General features: G+C 29.3%; 1 protein-coding gene across 1 annotated transcript in view; it reads left to right on the forward strand.

Moving 5' to 3' along the window:
* The window catches only part of LOC136989547 (aconitate hydratase, mitochondrial-like), a 47,765-nt gene that overhangs the window by 9,753 nt on the left and 19,301 nt on the right, over positions 1-18,711 (forward strand). The window contains exons 2-6 of the mRNA XM_067287764.1: positions 8,391-8,465; positions 8,531-8,610; positions 14,091-14,229; positions 14,299-14,337; positions 18,521-18,601. Of these exons, the coding sequence (XP_067143865.1) occupies positions 8,391-8,465; positions 8,531-8,610; positions 14,091-14,229; positions 14,299-14,337; positions 18,521-18,601 (414 nt within the window). The remainder of the gene's footprint in view (positions 1-8,390; positions 8,466-8,530; positions 8,611-14,090; positions 14,230-14,298; positions 14,338-18,520; positions 18,602-18,711) is intronic.

Here is an 18,711-nt window from a genome sequence, read left to right on the forward strand (position 1 = left end):
AATTTCACAAGCAATAAAAAGAGATCAAGATTCACTATATCAAAGCAGTTATCACTCATGGTATATTAAATTATTGCAAATTCCATCCTTACAACTTTATATGTTTCAACCAATAAATCTTAACGTGAAACGTCTAATAATTCAACTCCGCTTAAATAAATACTCTGTGTTTATTAATAATAAATATATCGACCTAACGAGAAACTATTGTCCTTTATGCAAATCTAAAGAATTTTCACTACTCCACTTAATTCAAAGCTGTAAAGATCTTCTAAAATTACATAATTACTATAATACAAACCAAATATGTCAAACTAATTCAGAACTGGAATTTAAATCAAATCTGAAAAATCTTAATAAATCGGATCTATATAAAATTTATAATTACTTTGTAAAACTTTCAGAATGTTACTACTTGTCAAATCAAAATTAATGTTTGTACAATCATCTGTTGTTGCGCGAAAGTAGAAGACTGTAAACATGTACATCTGTAAACATAATTGATGTTCAAACAAAATAAGAATTAATTTGTAGTTTATATTTTCTAAATTTAAATTTACTATTTCTAGTTGTATTTCTCTTAAATAATTTGTAAAGTTCCCCCCTAAACAGAGAAATTTGTTCTCTATTGTTAATACTAACTAATACTGTACTAAACTACATGATGTATATACGTGTATATTAATAAAGTATTGATTGATTGATTGATAATATAAAAATAATAGAAAAAATAGAAAAACACATTGAGAAAAATATACCTGATCCAGTACATTATGTAGTTTGAGAAGCACTGCTTTAACAAAACATATTCATTATATAATAATTTAAATTCATTTTTACATATTGGTTTAATCTCTTAAAATTAATTTTTTTTTGCCTCTACAAAAAGCCACATTTCTGTATTTAGTTTTTAATATTAAAAAAGAAAAACTATTTGGATTTAAAATAATTTTTTATCATATCAGTTTTAATTTTATTGCAGTTATGATATATAAGTTGTATGTTTAGTACATGTATTGTAGTTGTAAGTTATGATTTCCATATGTTTAAAAACATCTGTGAAAATTTAATTTTGGTTACTACTAAATTTTATTTAACAATTATTGTAATCTAGCAAACAGTCGTCATAACAGACAAATTGGTGGGAAAATGTTTTGGTGTCATTTCACACAAAAAACAAAATTAAGGTCAAATTCTTTGGTTTTGTGACACCAAAGAATTAATAAATTTGTTGAGGTGTGTGATTAATGTATTGTTATTTTGTTAGGTTTGTCAGATCTCCTTTATTTTAGCTAAATTGTATTTCTCCCTTATTGAAAATTATTTCAATAATTGCAATATGTTCTCTCTTATTTTTCAATGCTTGTATCTCACACAATGACACTGGCAGATTTCTGTATCAGCATATGCCTATCTTACATATAAATCGATATCCTTCTCTATAGAAAGCTATGGTTTACTATTTGATACACATATCCCCTGTTTAACACAATAGTTAGGTTTTGAAGAAGTATCATGTTTTGTGAATCTGTGCTATATGTAACAAAGGACTAGAACATAAGTTAGGATTAGGTTCCAAAAGATTTTAGCAAAAGTATACTGTTGTTTCTTGTAATTAAGAGCAATATGTTTATTAAAGCAATCAATAATTAACTAACAATACAATCAAAAGTATTTCATGTTAATATTAATTTTTTCTTCACTGCTAAACACTGTTAAATGAGGATATTTTCTTTTTGAAAAAATATTATTGTCTTTTGAGCTTTCCTGTGGATCTTAATCTGAAGTATAAGCAACATCTTGATTGTTCTCTATTTTTTTTCATAAAATCTGATATTTTTCTTTGCCTAAGAGATCTTTAAAAATTTAATCTTTTTATGTAGTAGGTGTAATTTAATTTATGAAAACAAAATGCAGCGACAGTCTTTTGGGATCATTTACAGCACTGTCACCAATGACAGCGACATCTCATTTATAGGAAAGCTAGAGTAAGAAGCTAGGACAAGGAAGAATAAAAATTGTACAGTTGGTTCTCATTAAAGAAAACTGGATGAAAGGCATGAAACAACATTGAAAATTTCAATATCCTAAAATCTATGGGCAAATATGACACAACACACATGTTTGCTTGAATAAAAAAAATATCAAATGATGGTGTTTACACTTATAAATTGTGACATTCCCATAAAAACTTTGTTGTATAAAGGATATCTGTATTTTAAATTTGCAAATATTATAATTTTAAACCAAAATCTGGATAGGTTAAAGTGAATAATGAATGAATGGTAGCATTAATCATTTTTAAGTGTCAATTTAATCCAAATGGTTAGAAATCTGACAATGCTATTCAAATTATGGTATATACAGTGGAACCTTGCATAATGAGCAAATCAACGTTTTAAAAAATGACTTGCTTAAAGAGCAAAGTTTCGCATAACGAGTGATGAGGAGAGGGGAAGTCCCAGATTGTGTGCATGCTCCATCATGCTATTATCTGTGTTTTTTTTTTTTTTGTTTTATGCAAATCGAATTTGCATTTCAGGTTGGTTCATTCTGTGCTAGAAGAAAAGATGATGATGATTCATGCTCCTTAACAATGTATATTGTATAATTTTCTTTGAATAAACATTATATGTAAAATATCGTATTTACTCACGTATAAGATGATCTTGCATATAGGACAAAGTGTGACTTTAAAGATCAAAATAAAGCAAATTAGATTTACTAATACGATTCTAATTTTACTTTGTTAATCACAAACAAATCATCATCAAATGCACATATTAAGGCAAACAACCATTTTTCTTGACGCTATCACCTTTTGTCTACTCAGACTTGCCCTCCAAAGCTTCGTTACAATTCTCCTCTTTTTCACTCTTACTCCACAAAACATCGTACTCTGATCCTTTGAGTGAATTTAAAATGCAGTATTTCCTGAATGACTGCTATTAGCTTTTGAAGATTGCTTTTCCACGCACCTGATACCCATGTAGCAAAATCAAAAGATTATAATGCATGTGACAGGAATAAGTTTATTTTTAATGATTCAGAAATATTTGATTCAGAAATATGATTTACAAATATTCATTAAAAATACCAATTTAACAAATATGAAATAACTACATTTATAATCATTGCTAACTGAGCAGCTATTTTCAGATCATCTCTTTAAAAGCAACATTCACCTTGACCGTGATAGAACTCTGCTATAATGGCAGCATGAACTATACACGGTTCACATAAATTATTGCAAAACTGCAAAAAATCCTTTGCTCATGTGTATAGGACGATCTAGGTTTTTGAAGCAGTGAAAAATGAATAAATCGTCTTATACACAAATAAATATGGTATTTGAGTATTTTTTTTTTTGGCTTGGAACACATTATCATATTTTATATTAATTTCTATGGGAAAGATTGTTTCGCATTACGAGTAAGGTTCTGGAACAAATTATGCTTGTTAAGAGAAGTTCCACTGTAATTCTGCTTTTAGTATGGATAGTTATTTCTTGGAAATAATGAGATTTATTAATTATAAATATTTTCATACAGTAGAGCGTCGATAAGTGGAACCAATTGGGGACTGGGGTCCTTCCAGTTAATGATTTGTTCCAGTTTCCGACTTTGTACGAAAAAATACATTAACCTGTCCGATGTTCAAATTTTTCTCCGTTGCGTATCGCTTCCTGTTGAATTTTTCTCCGTTGCGTGTCGCTTCGTGTTGAATTTTCGTCGATTTTAAGCCTAACGAAAATTTTTATAATAATCATCGAGGCTATCGTATCGTTAAAAATTATTTCTGCATTTTGTACAAACAAAATAAATATATTAAAGAATATAAAAAACATGAAAATTATACTTTAGAAGTAAATTTAGTATCAAAAACATTCGATTCAGCACGACACAGTCCGACTGAAAATCGTTCCACTTTCCGGCCATTCCGCTTACCGACGTTCCACTTATCGACGCTCTACTGTATTTGTAGAAGTGTATGATATTACAGTTAATAAGCAAGTAAATTAATAATTTTGTTAGCGTTTGAAGAGAGTTTTTAAATTATTATTAAAATATCATAGCAGCTTGGTGTATCTGTTGTCATACAATAGAATTTGCTTAATACATTATCTTAATTAGCTTTTTTTGATCTTATTAACTGCATCTAATTATACTCTATATAGTATTGAATAATTGAATTTATAAAATATTCTTCTTGTTTTGCTAACAAAAATTTAAATCATTTTATCATTACATGCTAGTACATTTTTACAAAGTAAATAAGATTTTTATTTACAATTCATTAATATTAAAAAAAAATTTTTTTGATCTCTTATCAATAAATTGAGAAAAATGCTTTGAAGGTTATTTTGGCAATGATTTGATAGTTATGATGATTTGATATTTCTAACATGTTTTCTACTGAAATAATAAGCAATTATTATTTTAATAATAATATCTTGTTAATAATATTTTTGAATATATGTATCTATTTATAAAATCTTACAGACTGTAATAAACTAGTTTATACTTATCATTCTGTTAAAATCAGTCAAGTGTAAATATTAGGTATGGGAAAAACATAATTTATTTATTGCTAATAAATCTGCATTTTAATAAATTTTAGCATTCTTTCATATATTTTAATGATCATCTAGTTGTAAAAGCAATAAAAGACAGTTAGGCAGAGGTAGTGTTATGATTTATAATAATTTGTTTATAGCTTGTCTAGAAGCAATAAACAATTAAACCTACTACATATGATATTCTAGAGGTATAATGTTACTTTTACAGAATGATTTGCAAATAAATTCTAGATATAGCAGTTAAGATTTTAAAAAAGTCATATTTAAGTAATTAACATAATTTATAATGTTCTTATCTGTTATAAACAAAAACACTGTAAAGTATAATTAACTATATAAATCAGAAATTATTGATTTACTATCAGAAGAATTCAAATATATAAAATATATATGTTATTATTTATTTTATATTTATATATAAAATATATTCCTTGTATAGATGGGTTATGCTGACCCATATATGTAATTATCTCTATCAGTAACAAGACAATCACATGCTGTGTATCTTAAAAAGTGATTGACACATTAGAACGTAAAGAGTAAAGCTTTCGCATTCCATTACTCTTGGTATCATGAATTATGTCTAGCACTGGGTCACAGAGATCTGATCAGCAACAGTTTTCCTAAAGTTTCAATAAAATTCAGAGTTATGGATTAGTATATGAATTTAATGTTTCAAACAATTTGATTGATTTTTGTGAAACCGTGTTGTATTATTCTTCGAAGTATCAAACACAAATCCGTGTTAATAACAACCACTTGGCTTTTTTCCACCTTTATTTAGTTGATAAAGGTGGAAAAAAGGGTGGAAAAGGTTCAACTAAATAAAGGTGGAAAAAAGCCAAGTGGTTGTTATTAACACGGATTTGTGTTTGATACTTCGTTTCAAACAATGTTTTATCTATTACTGAAAAAAAGTAAAACTTTACTATCTAATGATAGGTTTTTATAACTTTTCTCTTTAGTTCTCTGAAAATAAACTTCATTTATAACATTTCTAACAATCACCTTTCATGTACACTGTTAAGGAATGCATTATTATATCTGAAAGTCTGGTACTTCCTGTGTGTATATATAGTGGTGTTGTAAACCAGAGTAATTGGGCCCAGATTCACTTGATTTTTAAATATACATGTAAATTATCATTTTAAGTACTGAAAATGCTAAACACACTGTAATTAAAGTTTAGTTATTATAAGCTCAAGCCAGTATTTCATGAAGAATGTAGAAATACTGTATATACTTGAGTAATAGTAGATCCAATATAAAAGTTGATCCTCTATTTTTGGTCAAAAAGTCTGGAATTTTTAAATAGACTCATGTAAAAGTTGATCCTAATATTTTATGGACAACAGGTCAACATTTGTGATCCCACAGATTTGCCAGAATTAAATGAACAAACATGAAAATTAAATGTAAAAATTCATGTAATTTCAGTTTCATTTTTTAAAAAAACTGTTATAGTAAAGTGACTGCTTTTTTCCTGCAACTTTTAATATCACATCTGAAATATGAAAGTTGATTTAGAATTTAGATCTACTTTTAAAGACTTACTTTGATCCCCTTGGCATGATAAATTACTATGTTGCTTCCTAGCTGGAAGAACACCCTGTGTTATTAAAATTTTATTTTTTTTAAAATATAATATGAAAAAATAAATGTAGAAACTAATGGTTTTTATATACAGTATATGTATATCACAGTTTGTCATACGTTTATTATCAATAATTTAAAAACAAAGTTCAAGGTTGGATATATTTTTATCACATCCTTCATATAAGATAGGGATAAATATTACTTAAAGTTGCTTTGGCAACTGATCTGATTAGGAAAAATTCACTTATCATTATGTAATATGGCATTATAATATAGAAGCAGTAATTAAAAACTGATTATTTGATAAAACTGTGAAATATGATGCAATATTTTTATCATTTCTGCATGTAATTACAAACTTTTAACAATTAATTTTGTTAAATAAGGGTATAAAAATAAAAATTTTGGAGAATCTAAATTGTTAAATATGAGTGTTAATACAATTTTTATAACAAAGTTATTGAGAAAATTAATTTTTGATTTCTACGGTGAGACTATTTGTTTGCTTCAAAAGATTGAATGTTTTATTTTTATAATTGAATGGATTATATTTAGATACTGGAGTATATTAGATACTGGATATATTAATATGTAATAATAAATTTTATAATTAAATTTTCAAGTTTTTGTCATTTTTCTCCCCTTTGTAAAAATATGATAACTTTACTAAATTTAAGTATAAATATAATTTACACAATAGAAATTTCTGAACTCCAATAAAAATTCAGAATATAAGAAAACTATGCTTTATTGGAATGAATATCTTTAAATATTCAAATTTTGAATCATTTTGAAGCCTGACTGACTCTATTTACAATTTGAACATTATAAATAGATTGTTTTATTGAATTTATAATCACTTAATATTTATAAAAAACATTTGTCTGTACTATAGATTACCACCTAGGGAATTTCAGGACTTTGAGTATATATTTGAACTGAAGGGACTGAGATGAGTTCAATGATACCCTACTTTTGGACCAGAGGCGAAAAATAAGTTATAATATTTACAATTTCTTGCCTTTCACAGTGCATTCCACGCCATTTCAGATTTTTCCATCACCTAGTGGTGACAGTCATCTCTCGGAGGCATAGGTTAGGTTTGTTGGACAAGCTATGATAGCAGCGTGTAGTACTAGCCGACCACAAGCAATAGCATGCGTGTCAGCAGCTGAGGGGCCGTAGGCTGTGAGGGTGTGTGAAAAGGACTTCACTCCAACTGCAACGATCAGTGTGCTTGTGAATCAACATCTGCCTCTGTTGAAAGTATATATGGCCGACTTGCCGCACTGTCTGTTAAACATGCGATAGGCTTAGCAGAGAGAACAATGCGACTCCCGATCATCATGCGATTTGAAAAAAGTATGACAACTTTTTTATTTTTCGTCTCTGGTTCAAAAGTAGGGTATCATTGAACTTATCTTGGTCCCCTCAATTCAGAAATATACTCAAAGTCCCGAAATTCCATAGGTGGTAATCTATAGTATTCCCAAACATTTAGATAATTCAATAATTTTTGTAGTCATATGACTATTTTCCATTGTTAATCTCATGTCATGGCTTATGATGACAATCTTGATTTAGGTCTGAAAAACCAATGAACATTTCCTCTACCTCTCTACAAACTGTTACTCACAAAAATTTGTTTACAGTTGTTGATTTTTGCCATTTTATATGCTTCATACCACTGCTTTTTTAAGTTATTTTATTGACAAAGAATTAACCAATAAGCAACATATATATATGTTACCAGCAAAACCCGATTTTACGCCAAACTAGTTTAGAATTATTATTCAAGTATATTAATGGTTAAAATAAAATTAAAAGGCAATCAATTAGAACAACAATATTTATTCAAACATAGTCTACTTAATAATTATGGTAATTTATTAGAATAGATTAGTGTGAATGTATGTCTCTTTAATCCAAATAAATAAATCTGGTAGACTTCCTCACAGCAATAGCTCTTTCCAGCAGATTACATTTAAACTGATGTCATTGTAGAGCAGGATAGCCAAAAATATGTTTGTAGATGTTTTTAGTATGTGATCTGCTTGTGATGATTGAAGAAATAGAGTAATTTATTATTATTAATTAAATCTTTCCTAAGAACTATATTAATTTAATTACTTATTGTTATATTTAATTTAGAAATAATTTAGAAATTCTGCTTAAATTATCTAAAATACTTAAATTATTGTGTATTTATTTCTAGGGACTGACATTGTTTAGTCTACAAAAACAATGGAAATGTTTTCATACTTCACCCTTGGCAGCTGCTGCCGCAAAGGTAAAGTGTCTTATACATGTTAATATAAAATATAAAATTTATTAACTTAATAATTTGTACATTAGGTTGCAATGAGCAAGTTTGATAGTAATCATTACATCCCTTATGAGAAGCTTAATAATAATCTTAAAATTGTTAAAAGCAGGTGAGTGTTTTACTTAAAATGAAATGGTTTATATCTGAAATAAATAAAAATAAATGAATTAAATATACTACAATTAAAAAATTTTTTTTGTTTACGTTAAAATTAATTTAAATGTAGCAAAAATTAACCTCTTACGTACAGAAACTCCTTGGATAAAATTTGAATTATATTTTTCTTTGTAAAATACTTCTGTAGTTAAGGCGTTCTGTTTTTTCTATTTTAAGTAATTAAATTTTTAATCATATAACATGATTAAGTTTTAGAATAATTGATTTAAATAACTGGAATAAATTTGGGCTATTTTATTGTGTCAACAAATGGAATAATTTGCTAATATATGCTGCCATCTATTAACTGCTTGGTAATATAACAACTTATTTTAGCCTAGTTGAATCTGTGATTGTTTAGTGGTTTCATGTTTGTTATATCCTAAAAAGCATAACATTTATAATGTCTAAATTTCAATTTTTGATTTTTGAAGAAATACAAGGATAAAATATCTTTTAAAATATGTAAATTTTAAATGATTCATTATCATAAAAATATCCTTTGCTTTATACATAAATAACTTATAGGAATGCATTATCTAAAATAAACAAATTCTAAATTATTTTTTAAATAATTTAGTACGTGTATTTTCATAATTTTATGTATAGTTAAAATAGAAATTTTATTAACACTTAAGGTGGTGCAAATTAAGATGTCATTGAGTCAAAGACAATCTGAACTAATCATTTCTGTCATTTTCCAAAATAAAAAAATGATTGGTTGGATCCAGTTATCTACTTTCACTATTGACTTAATTTTGTTATCCATGTGCATGTTTTTTCAAATTTGTCATTGAAGATAAGCTTATCACCCTCTGTTAGCAACTTGAATAAAAACTTTTAATTAAATTCATTTTAAAATGTTTAGAAAGATATATGATATATATAAATTGTTTGAATGATGTAATTGATAATTATGTTTGAATAGCAAAACTATAGCTAATTAACAAGAATTATTAAAAAAAATTCCATAGAAACAAGAATTTTAAAACAAATTATTGGTAAGAATTTTCTTCAAGTTGTTATTTTCCACATACAGTGGTGCTTTGTACTTCAAATTTAATTCATTCTAGCAGGCTATTCAAAGTTTGACTTGTTTAAAGTCGGAAAATCAATTATTCCTATTAGAAATAATGGAAAGCAAATTAACCTATTACAAGACTTTAAACAATTTGAAAAACTTAAAACAGCAAATATACATAATTTAAAGTAAAAATAACATAAATGCTCTAATAAATTAAAATGCAAAAGCAATAAGTAAAATATGTAAACACTGTATAATAAAATGCAAATTGCATTTACTGATTATTTACTGTCAACTTTGGCATTTTAAACTTGGCTACCAGATCTACACACATGTACACTATACTGCTTTGATACTTCATGATAAGTTCCTTTGTTATCTCTATCTTTCTCTTAGACTTTGTTGCTTTCACACACTTATCGGATGCCATGGTTATTAATAAATGAAGGTTGTATTGGGTTGAACGAAAGCTTTTGCATGTTTTTAGCAGCCATGTTACTTAACAGATCTTAATTTAGTTATAATAGTTGTGAAATTTAACACAACTATTATAATTGCTAATGTGATATTGTATTCTTGGTTTATAAGCTAATTTTAAACTTTTTACTTCACATTTTGTTTGAATAAAATCAAATGGCAATGTCTTCAGACAAAAAGAACATCAAGCATATTCTCAGGAGCGTCTCACTAACGTTTTCGAATTTATAACAGTTCTTCTTCAGGTGAAGATGGAAGATTTGAAAAAATAGAATAGAATGTTTCAAACCGAACCGCTTCATCGAATTCCGTCATGGCTGACATGTGCTGTAGTGTCCAGGTGTTGGTTATCGTCTGTACTTTAGAAATGATTGGTACCCGGTGTTAGTAGTGAGTAGATCAAGCATATTATGCATTAAGAGTTTTGAAAAGGATATAATGCTGTACAAACAGTAAAAGAAAATTTTGTAAATGTGTGAGGAATATCTCCTAAACTTAAAACATGTCAAATGTGGTTTGAAAACTTCTGTTTGGGAAATTTTGAAATAAAAGATACAAAACATGTGGGGTGCCCAAAAGCAGTTGATGAATTAAGTATGCAATAGGAAATTGTTAAAAATAGATGAATAATACAAATGATATAGCCTATTTTCTAGTGTATTGATGTAATTATTGCACTTAATAATGACAAACTACAATTAGACAAATTCAATCATATTAGTTATGAGATATTTTCAAAAATATTCAATAGGAAGTTTAAAGAATTTATTACTGAATATTTTTGGAATTATTTTTTATAATTACATGAAATAGTTTTAATTATGTATTTTTAATTTATAAAATGTACAAATATTTCTCAATGTGAAAGTAAATGATTTTTTTATCTAATAATTAAACTTTTTCATGTTTTTTAAAAGAGAAGGTTTGTATTTTCATTTATTGCCAATCTTTTATTGTGTATTTTAGTAGCAAACTAATTGAACTAATCAAAAAGCAAATGTTATTTTCTATAGTTCATTAGAATATTTTTATAAAACTATTCCAGAATTTTCCCAAAATATAATAGAATAAAAACATTTAAGAGTAAATATTTTATATTTCATTAAAATTGTTTTTCCATAAGTAACAAATAATAACTTTTTGTCTTTTAATAATTAACATTTTCTATTTAATTTTCCTTTAGAGAGACTCAAAACAAGAATTTTGATAACAAAAATAATATCACTTAAAAATATATTTGAAATAATTTGAGATTTACTTAGAATATATATATTTTTTTAATTTGAAACTTTATTATTTAAACATTTGAAATGTTTTATATTTTCAAGATATTTTTAACATTGTTGTTAGCTGAGTTCTGTCTTCAGACTAAATGTTAGTAATTAAACAGATTTATCTACGCTTTAAATTTTTGATTGTTCTAAGTCTTATTTCCTTAGATTATTAAGTATAAGGAAACAATAAAATGCTGACAAGATGCACAGGAGCTAGCTTAACTTAAGATTAATAAATCTTAAAACAAGCTTTATCATCTCATGTATTATTTAAATTTTTTTCAAAGTTACTTCCCTTATGCAATTTAAATTTTTTATTGAATTTATTATTCTGAAACATGGAGCACTGAAAAACTTTTTAGAATCAGAAAAACAACAACTTTTCAAAACAATTTTTATTGAATTTTTCATTGTATTCTCCATGAACTTCCACACACCTTTTTTCATGAGAAAGAAAGATTCCTGTTTTTATGAGATAGTCTGAATAGTATCACTAAAAGAAGTTAGTTTCTTCATTTGATGAAATGCACTTCCTCTCAAGTTTTTCTTTTACAAATAGAAATAAAAAGTCATAAGACACCAAGTTTGGAAGAAGGAGAATGAGATAATATTTTAACTTCTATACATAGATAAAGTTAGCAATCTAAAGAACATTACTGTAATGCCATAATGACTGCTATGGCATCACAATAATGGCAACTTTGGAAACCTAACCTGTTTGTAAATACGAGGGCTGTTCGGAAAGTTTGCGGCCTTGCCTATATGTGGCGCTGGGATCAATTTAATTTTTGGCGGGAATAATTCAGTCATCTTTGCTAAAGATACGATACGAATTTCCGCTTGATTTGTCGTAAAGTTTTTTCACAACAGCTTATCAAATAGTCAGTGTGCACATGCTTTGTCAAAAATGGAAAAAATGGAGACTCGTGCAGTCATAAAATACCTGACGAAAAAAAGGTTGACCCCATCTCAAATCAAAGCTGACATGGATGAAGTTTTAGGAGAGTCTGCTCCTTTGTACACCATTGTGGAAAAATGGACAGCCCTTTTTAAATCTGGCAGAGAGAGTGTGGAAGATGACCCTCACAGCGGACGGCCGTCAATTGCTGTCACTGAAGAAAATATTGACAAAGTTCACGATTTGGTGTTAGCAGATTACCGTTTGAAAACGTGTGAGATAGCTGAGACAACAGGCATCTCTGTCAACCGAGTTTACCACATCCTAACCGAAAATTTGGGTATGACGAAGGTCTCAGCAAGGCAGGTGCCGCGTCTGCTGATCGCCGAGCAAAAACGTGTTTGCACTTTGATGTCAAAGGAGTGTTTGGTCTTCTATCAGAAAAACCCACAGGATTTCATGCGTCGGTTTGTGACTACTAATGAAACGTGGGTCCACTACTACACTCCTGAAACAAAAGAACAGTTGAAGCAATGGAAACATCACAGTTCGCCATCACCAAAGAAGGCAAAGACAGTTCCATCAGCGGGGGAAAGTGATGGCCTTGATTTTTTGGGATGCTAAAGGAATCATCATTATTGACTACCTAGAAAGAGGAAAGACCATCAATGCTGTCTATTTCTGTGAGCTTTTGGAAAAACTGAAGAAAGAAATCAAAGAAAAGAGGCCACACTTGAAGAAGAAAAAGATTCTGTTCCACCACGATAATGCACCTGCACATTCCGCCAGAATCACTGAACAAAAGGTAAACGAACTTCGCTTCCAATTAGTTCCACATCCACCGTACTCACCTAATTTGGCCCCCAGTGACTTCCACCCTTTTCCAAACCTAAAAAAATTCTTGGCTGGAAAGAGATTTCACTCAAATGACGAAGTCATCTCTGAAGTGAACGAGTATTTTGCACACCTTGACAAATCGACCTATTGTGATGGCATAAAAAAGCTAGAACATCGCTGGAATAAGTGCATTGCTAATAAAGGAGACTACATTGAAAAATAAAAAAAGTATTAACATTATTTTGTTTGTTGTTCTATTTGAGGCCGCGAACTTTCTGAACAGCCCTCGTAGAGGAGCACCTGTATTTAAATTGTAAATGAACGCTTTTGGAATTCTTTTTACTATTATTTGATATGTTAAGTTATCCTTTGATATAATCAAACTTCTTTGATACATTTTTTCCCTTTCTTTATATTTGCTAGATTATTACAAAAATAATTAACTTATCATTCTGAAATGTCATCAGTTCTTTGTTATCTGAAGGCAACAAGTATTAATTCCTATATAAATAATACATAATGGTGCTACAATAAGGCGATTTGGTAACTTTTAAATGTATACTAAATGCTTATAAGAATGTATCATATATTATGTAGTGCACTGGCTTCCAAACTTTCTGTACTTCCGATCTTCTTTCAGAAAAAAATTGTTGCACCTTCCTCAATTTTTGCAACAATCTAATTTAATAAATACTGTCCTTATAATTTATTTAATGGCCTACAAAACAATATACGTTATTGATCAAAGTATATTGTTCACTGGCTTGTTGAGATATTTTGACAAAGGTGTGGATGGACTTTTAGAATTTATACCTGAGTCATTCTGACAAGGGTTGTGAATTAGGCATAACCATTTTATTGATTTATTTTTTTGACATTGATTTGACTTTTTTAAATTAAACACATTGTTTTTTAAATTTCAGATTGAAACGCCCTCTTACTCTATCAGAAAAAGTAGTTTATTCACATCTTGATCAACCAGATTCGCAAGAAATAGAGAGAGGAGTTAGTTATTTAAGATTGCGACCAGATAGAGTTGCAATGCAAGATGCCACTGCACAAGTAATGTTAAAGAAATATTTTTAAACAAAATTTTAAAGTTATTATATATAAATACATCTTTCTTTTCAGATGGCTATGCTTCAGTTTATATCTAGTGGTCTTAAAAAGGTAAATACAGTTTTATATCTGTGTATATGTTCATATAAATTCTTAATTAAAATTTCAATGATATATTTTATAACAAATTATTTTTCTATAACAAATTTATATTGTTGATTCTCAATAAAATAGACTAATATGGAGAAGTTATACAACTGAAAATGAAATAGTCAATTATGAAATGAACAAAATGTGATGAGATGTAAATAATTCATTTTATGGTACAGGGGTCGGCAACCTTTCAATGGTGTTGTGCCAAACATAAGTTATAGTATTTTGTCCGAGTGCTGACAATATTCTACCAAGTTTATTATATAGGGTGCATAGGAAAGTCTCTTTAACCGGAAAATTCTTGTGAATGTAGAGAGCCACTGCTATGCAAGTGAGGTAACGGTATAGTAAAGTGACTATTCCCGACCTAATGCAAACGACAGCAGCGTCCTTAGTGGTGAAATTTGGAAGATAGGCAGTGCAAATCAAAAACGAAAACAGATAGAGCAAACTTTCCAATTAGAAAGTTTTAGAGCATTAATTAATTAGTACGAAGCAATATGTGGTTCACACGGATAAGATAAATTGTCACCTGTATACCCAAAAATGTCCGAAAGCGATGCACGCCATTTTGTGTGATGTTTGAAAGGAATAGCCATAGATATGAAGAAATACGCACAATTTATTGCGTAAAATACATACTTATGTCAATACAGTTTGATAACATCACACAAAAAAACAATGGAAAGGCAAACTGTCACACAGTGATAACAAGTTTTTGAACATACTTGACATTAATTTGTTATCACTGTGTGCCTTTCCATTGTTTTTTGTGTGTTGTTATCAAACTGTATTGACATAAGTACGTATTTTATGCAATAAATTGTGCATATTTCTTCATACCTATGGCTATTCCTTTCAAATGTCACAAAATGGCGTGTATCGCTTTCGGACATTTTTGGGTATACAGGTGACAATTTATCTTATCCGTGTGAACCACATATTGCTTCGTACTAATTAATTAATGCTCTAAAACTTTCTAATTGGAAAATTTGCTCTATCTGTTTTCGTTTTTGATTTGCACTGCCTATCTTCCAAATTTCACCACTAGGGACGCTGCTGTCATTTGCATTAGGTTGGGCATAGTCACTTTACTATACCATTACCTCACTTGCATAACTGTAGTTCTCTTCATTTGCAAGAATTTTCCGGTTAAAGGGACTTTCCTATGCACCCTGTATATGTTATCAAAATTAGTCTGGTTATAATGGACTCCAAAAATGTTTAATTTTGAAGTTAAGTTAATTGAATTATGTTCTTATATGTGAAGCACTTGCATAACATGTAGATGGCAACATAGAGCATAAACATGTGCACTGTAAAGCCTGGTACTCGCTCACATGCGGCAATGGACAACAGAAACCGTTGACAGAATGGCAGAATGCCATTGCAGAAAGCGGAAAGGCATAAATTAGACCAATAGGAAGGCCATTTAGCAATGTCATCATAAAGATTATGTGGGCTGATAGCATTTGATCTATGGCGGTCGGCAAGCTAAAAAGCTTTATTTGTACACTAATACATTAATGTATTTCATTTATACACTATATTACTATTTGATTTAAATATTAATGTCAAATAGGCCTACTTACTGTGTAAAGTATTGGGAATGGCATAATCGTAATTTGGTGACAAAAGTACTCGATATTCCTAACTTTCGACAATTTAGAATATTTTTCCTATCCAAGTTATTCGTTTTTGAGGCTTTTTACTTGCAATAAGATCGAAGGCAAACTTAAAAAGTTTAATTGATATAACAAAGCAATCCTGGTAGATGCCAGTTTTAACTACTGGCATGTGGCCTACCTACTGTAGTAGCTTGTTTATATTTACAGCTGGCAGATGGCGCGTTTCAATTGTAGGGTAATATCTGCATGTGAGTACACGCAACATGGAAGGATGACGGAACGGCAACTGTTTCTTCATGTGAGTACCAGGCTTAATAGAAATATACAAACAAGAGATTTGTTTTTAATGTACCATGGCCTTCACTGAACCTATGACTTCCATTTAAATGTCTAATTAATAATTAAAATATAATTTTTACTACATTTCCATTTAATCAGAGTGCCACTGAAAATCATTCTGAGTGCCACATTTGGTACACGTTCCATAGCTTACCGACCCCAGTTATGGTAAATACAAGGGAAACAAACAATATATTGCCAAGCTGGGACATAAACAATAACTACCAACCATATGTTGCTTAATGGACATTCCATACATTAACAGTTGCAATTCGATAGGACTCAAATATTAATTTTCACTCTGACAGATGTCTTGATCCATTATTTCAAAATCTGTTATATTGATCTTTATAAAATCAAGGGTCTACAGTATTTATAACAAATATAATTTTATAAATTTAAATATTGTTAATCATCATTGCTATCATTTATTTTTTTTAAATGTATTTGTTTTTGACATATGTTAAGTGATTAAAAATATACAGATTTTAATCTAAACAAATTTTAATATTTTGATTTTTTTTTTCTCATTTTAGTTGTGTTATTCCATATGTTTAAAGGAATATGTTACTTTTATATATGTGAGGTCTTATAACAAGTTGAAATTTGCTTATGATTGTCAAGATGATTATTCTTTTTTTTTCCCCTTTTATTGAAACTTGAAAAAATCACTCCACATAAGTGGGGTCATTCATTATTTTTTTGTGGGAAAGAGTATGAACATTAAAGGAAGTAGATACGGGAATCAACTTTCCTCTTTTGAAGAACAAAATTTAATGGATCTTAGTGTTTATATTGCAAATTTTTCATCATCCATTTTCATATGAAGTTTTTCTACTCACAATTTCTTTGAACAAAGTAGTGTGAGAAACTGTGGGCCAGGGGTTAATGCCTACTGACCATTTACTTGGCAACAGTCTGCAAAGACCGCCCACGTGTCCATTGCCCACGTTGTCCATTTCGGATGGCTTTTTATTGAGTGACAAGGGAGATGAGCAAGTCAACAGGTGGTTGGGAGTGACAGGAGATGGGTGAAATAAAATAACTAAGCATTTATTAATGTCTAAAGTTAACATACAGAAGGTCTACAAAGCTAACTTGGTTAAATGTGATTAAATACTAAATATATATATAAAGGGCCACTCTAGGCTAAGCCTATTTCCGTTGCTGGAGAGAGAAAGTTCACAATTAGCTAGCAAAATATGACGAAACGAACAGAATGCGTCGATCAGTTTGTTGGAATCATAGTTTTAGACAATATGGCAAGCTGTATGGAAGTTCGAAGCCATGATCTGTCTTCCACCAGAGTCTTCTCTTTTTCGTTGGATCGGGTCTGTTGTATGAGGTCTGGGAGACGGAATGCGCACATTGACAAGTATAACTTCCTTTGGATTGCCCTGAGCTTCTGGAGGCTTGAGCTTTTATTCAATTGTTGTGGGAAAGGGATCACGTGTTCACAGCAGTAAGTGTTTCTTTGTCCTTGGACTTTGTCAGCTGTTCCCACTGATTGTTGGTCCTCATCCTCATTGCTTAATGAAAATTCTAATTCTTTCTATGAACTGAAATCCCCTTACATGTTGGGAAGAAAGTCAATTCAACAATTAGTGGGAACAGCTGACAAAGTATAAGGACAAAAAAAGAAACATTACCACTTTAGTTCTGCTCTAGATATTGAAACACTTCTTCTGTTTGGGGACTCAGGTTGCTGCTCTGCTGTCATTGATGCAATCTTTTGCTTTCCCCAATTTTTTCAATTTTATTTAAAAATCTTTCTCTGTACACATCTCTCACTCTTTGATGTACAGTCAATTCATATCACTATTTGAATTTTAAACTGTTACCAGAGGTCTATGGAGTTGTCCAGGATTTTGAAATTTTTATCAGGTAGGATCTGATAAATTTTAGGGAGTGACTGAGATTTAGGAAAATGTAACATTACATCTGATTTTACAGGAAATTATAAAAATTCAAGAAGTATAAGTGCAAGTAGTTTCAGTCTTTTTCCATAATTTATTATTATGTTATGAACATTAATTATAAATTTAAAAAGAATAGATTTCACAATAATTTTCTGTCTATGTTCAAATACAAAAGGTTAAAGATTTCAAATTATTTTTATTTCTGCAAAATGTTGAATAAAAAATTAAAATAATCATCTGTACTTTCTCTTTTAGGTAGCAGTTCCTTCAACAATTCATTGTGATCATCTTATAGAAGCTCAGGTTGGAGGTGAGAAAGATTTAGCTAGAGCTAAGGTAATTAAAATTTTCATTGTATTTTCAGTAATAGTAAATAGATTTGTACTACTATTCTGAACAATCTCAAGTCTTCTTAGAAAGTTGATTTCAATAGAAATACATTCTGG

This window comes from Centruroides vittatus, unplaced genomic scaffold, assembly GCF_030686945.1.
Source record: "Centruroides vittatus isolate TY-2023 unplaced genomic scaffold, ASM3068694v2 contig_13, whole genome shotgun sequence".
Classification (NCBI taxonomy): Eukaryota; Metazoa; Arthropoda; class Arachnida; order Scorpiones; family Buthidae; genus Centruroides; species Centruroides vittatus.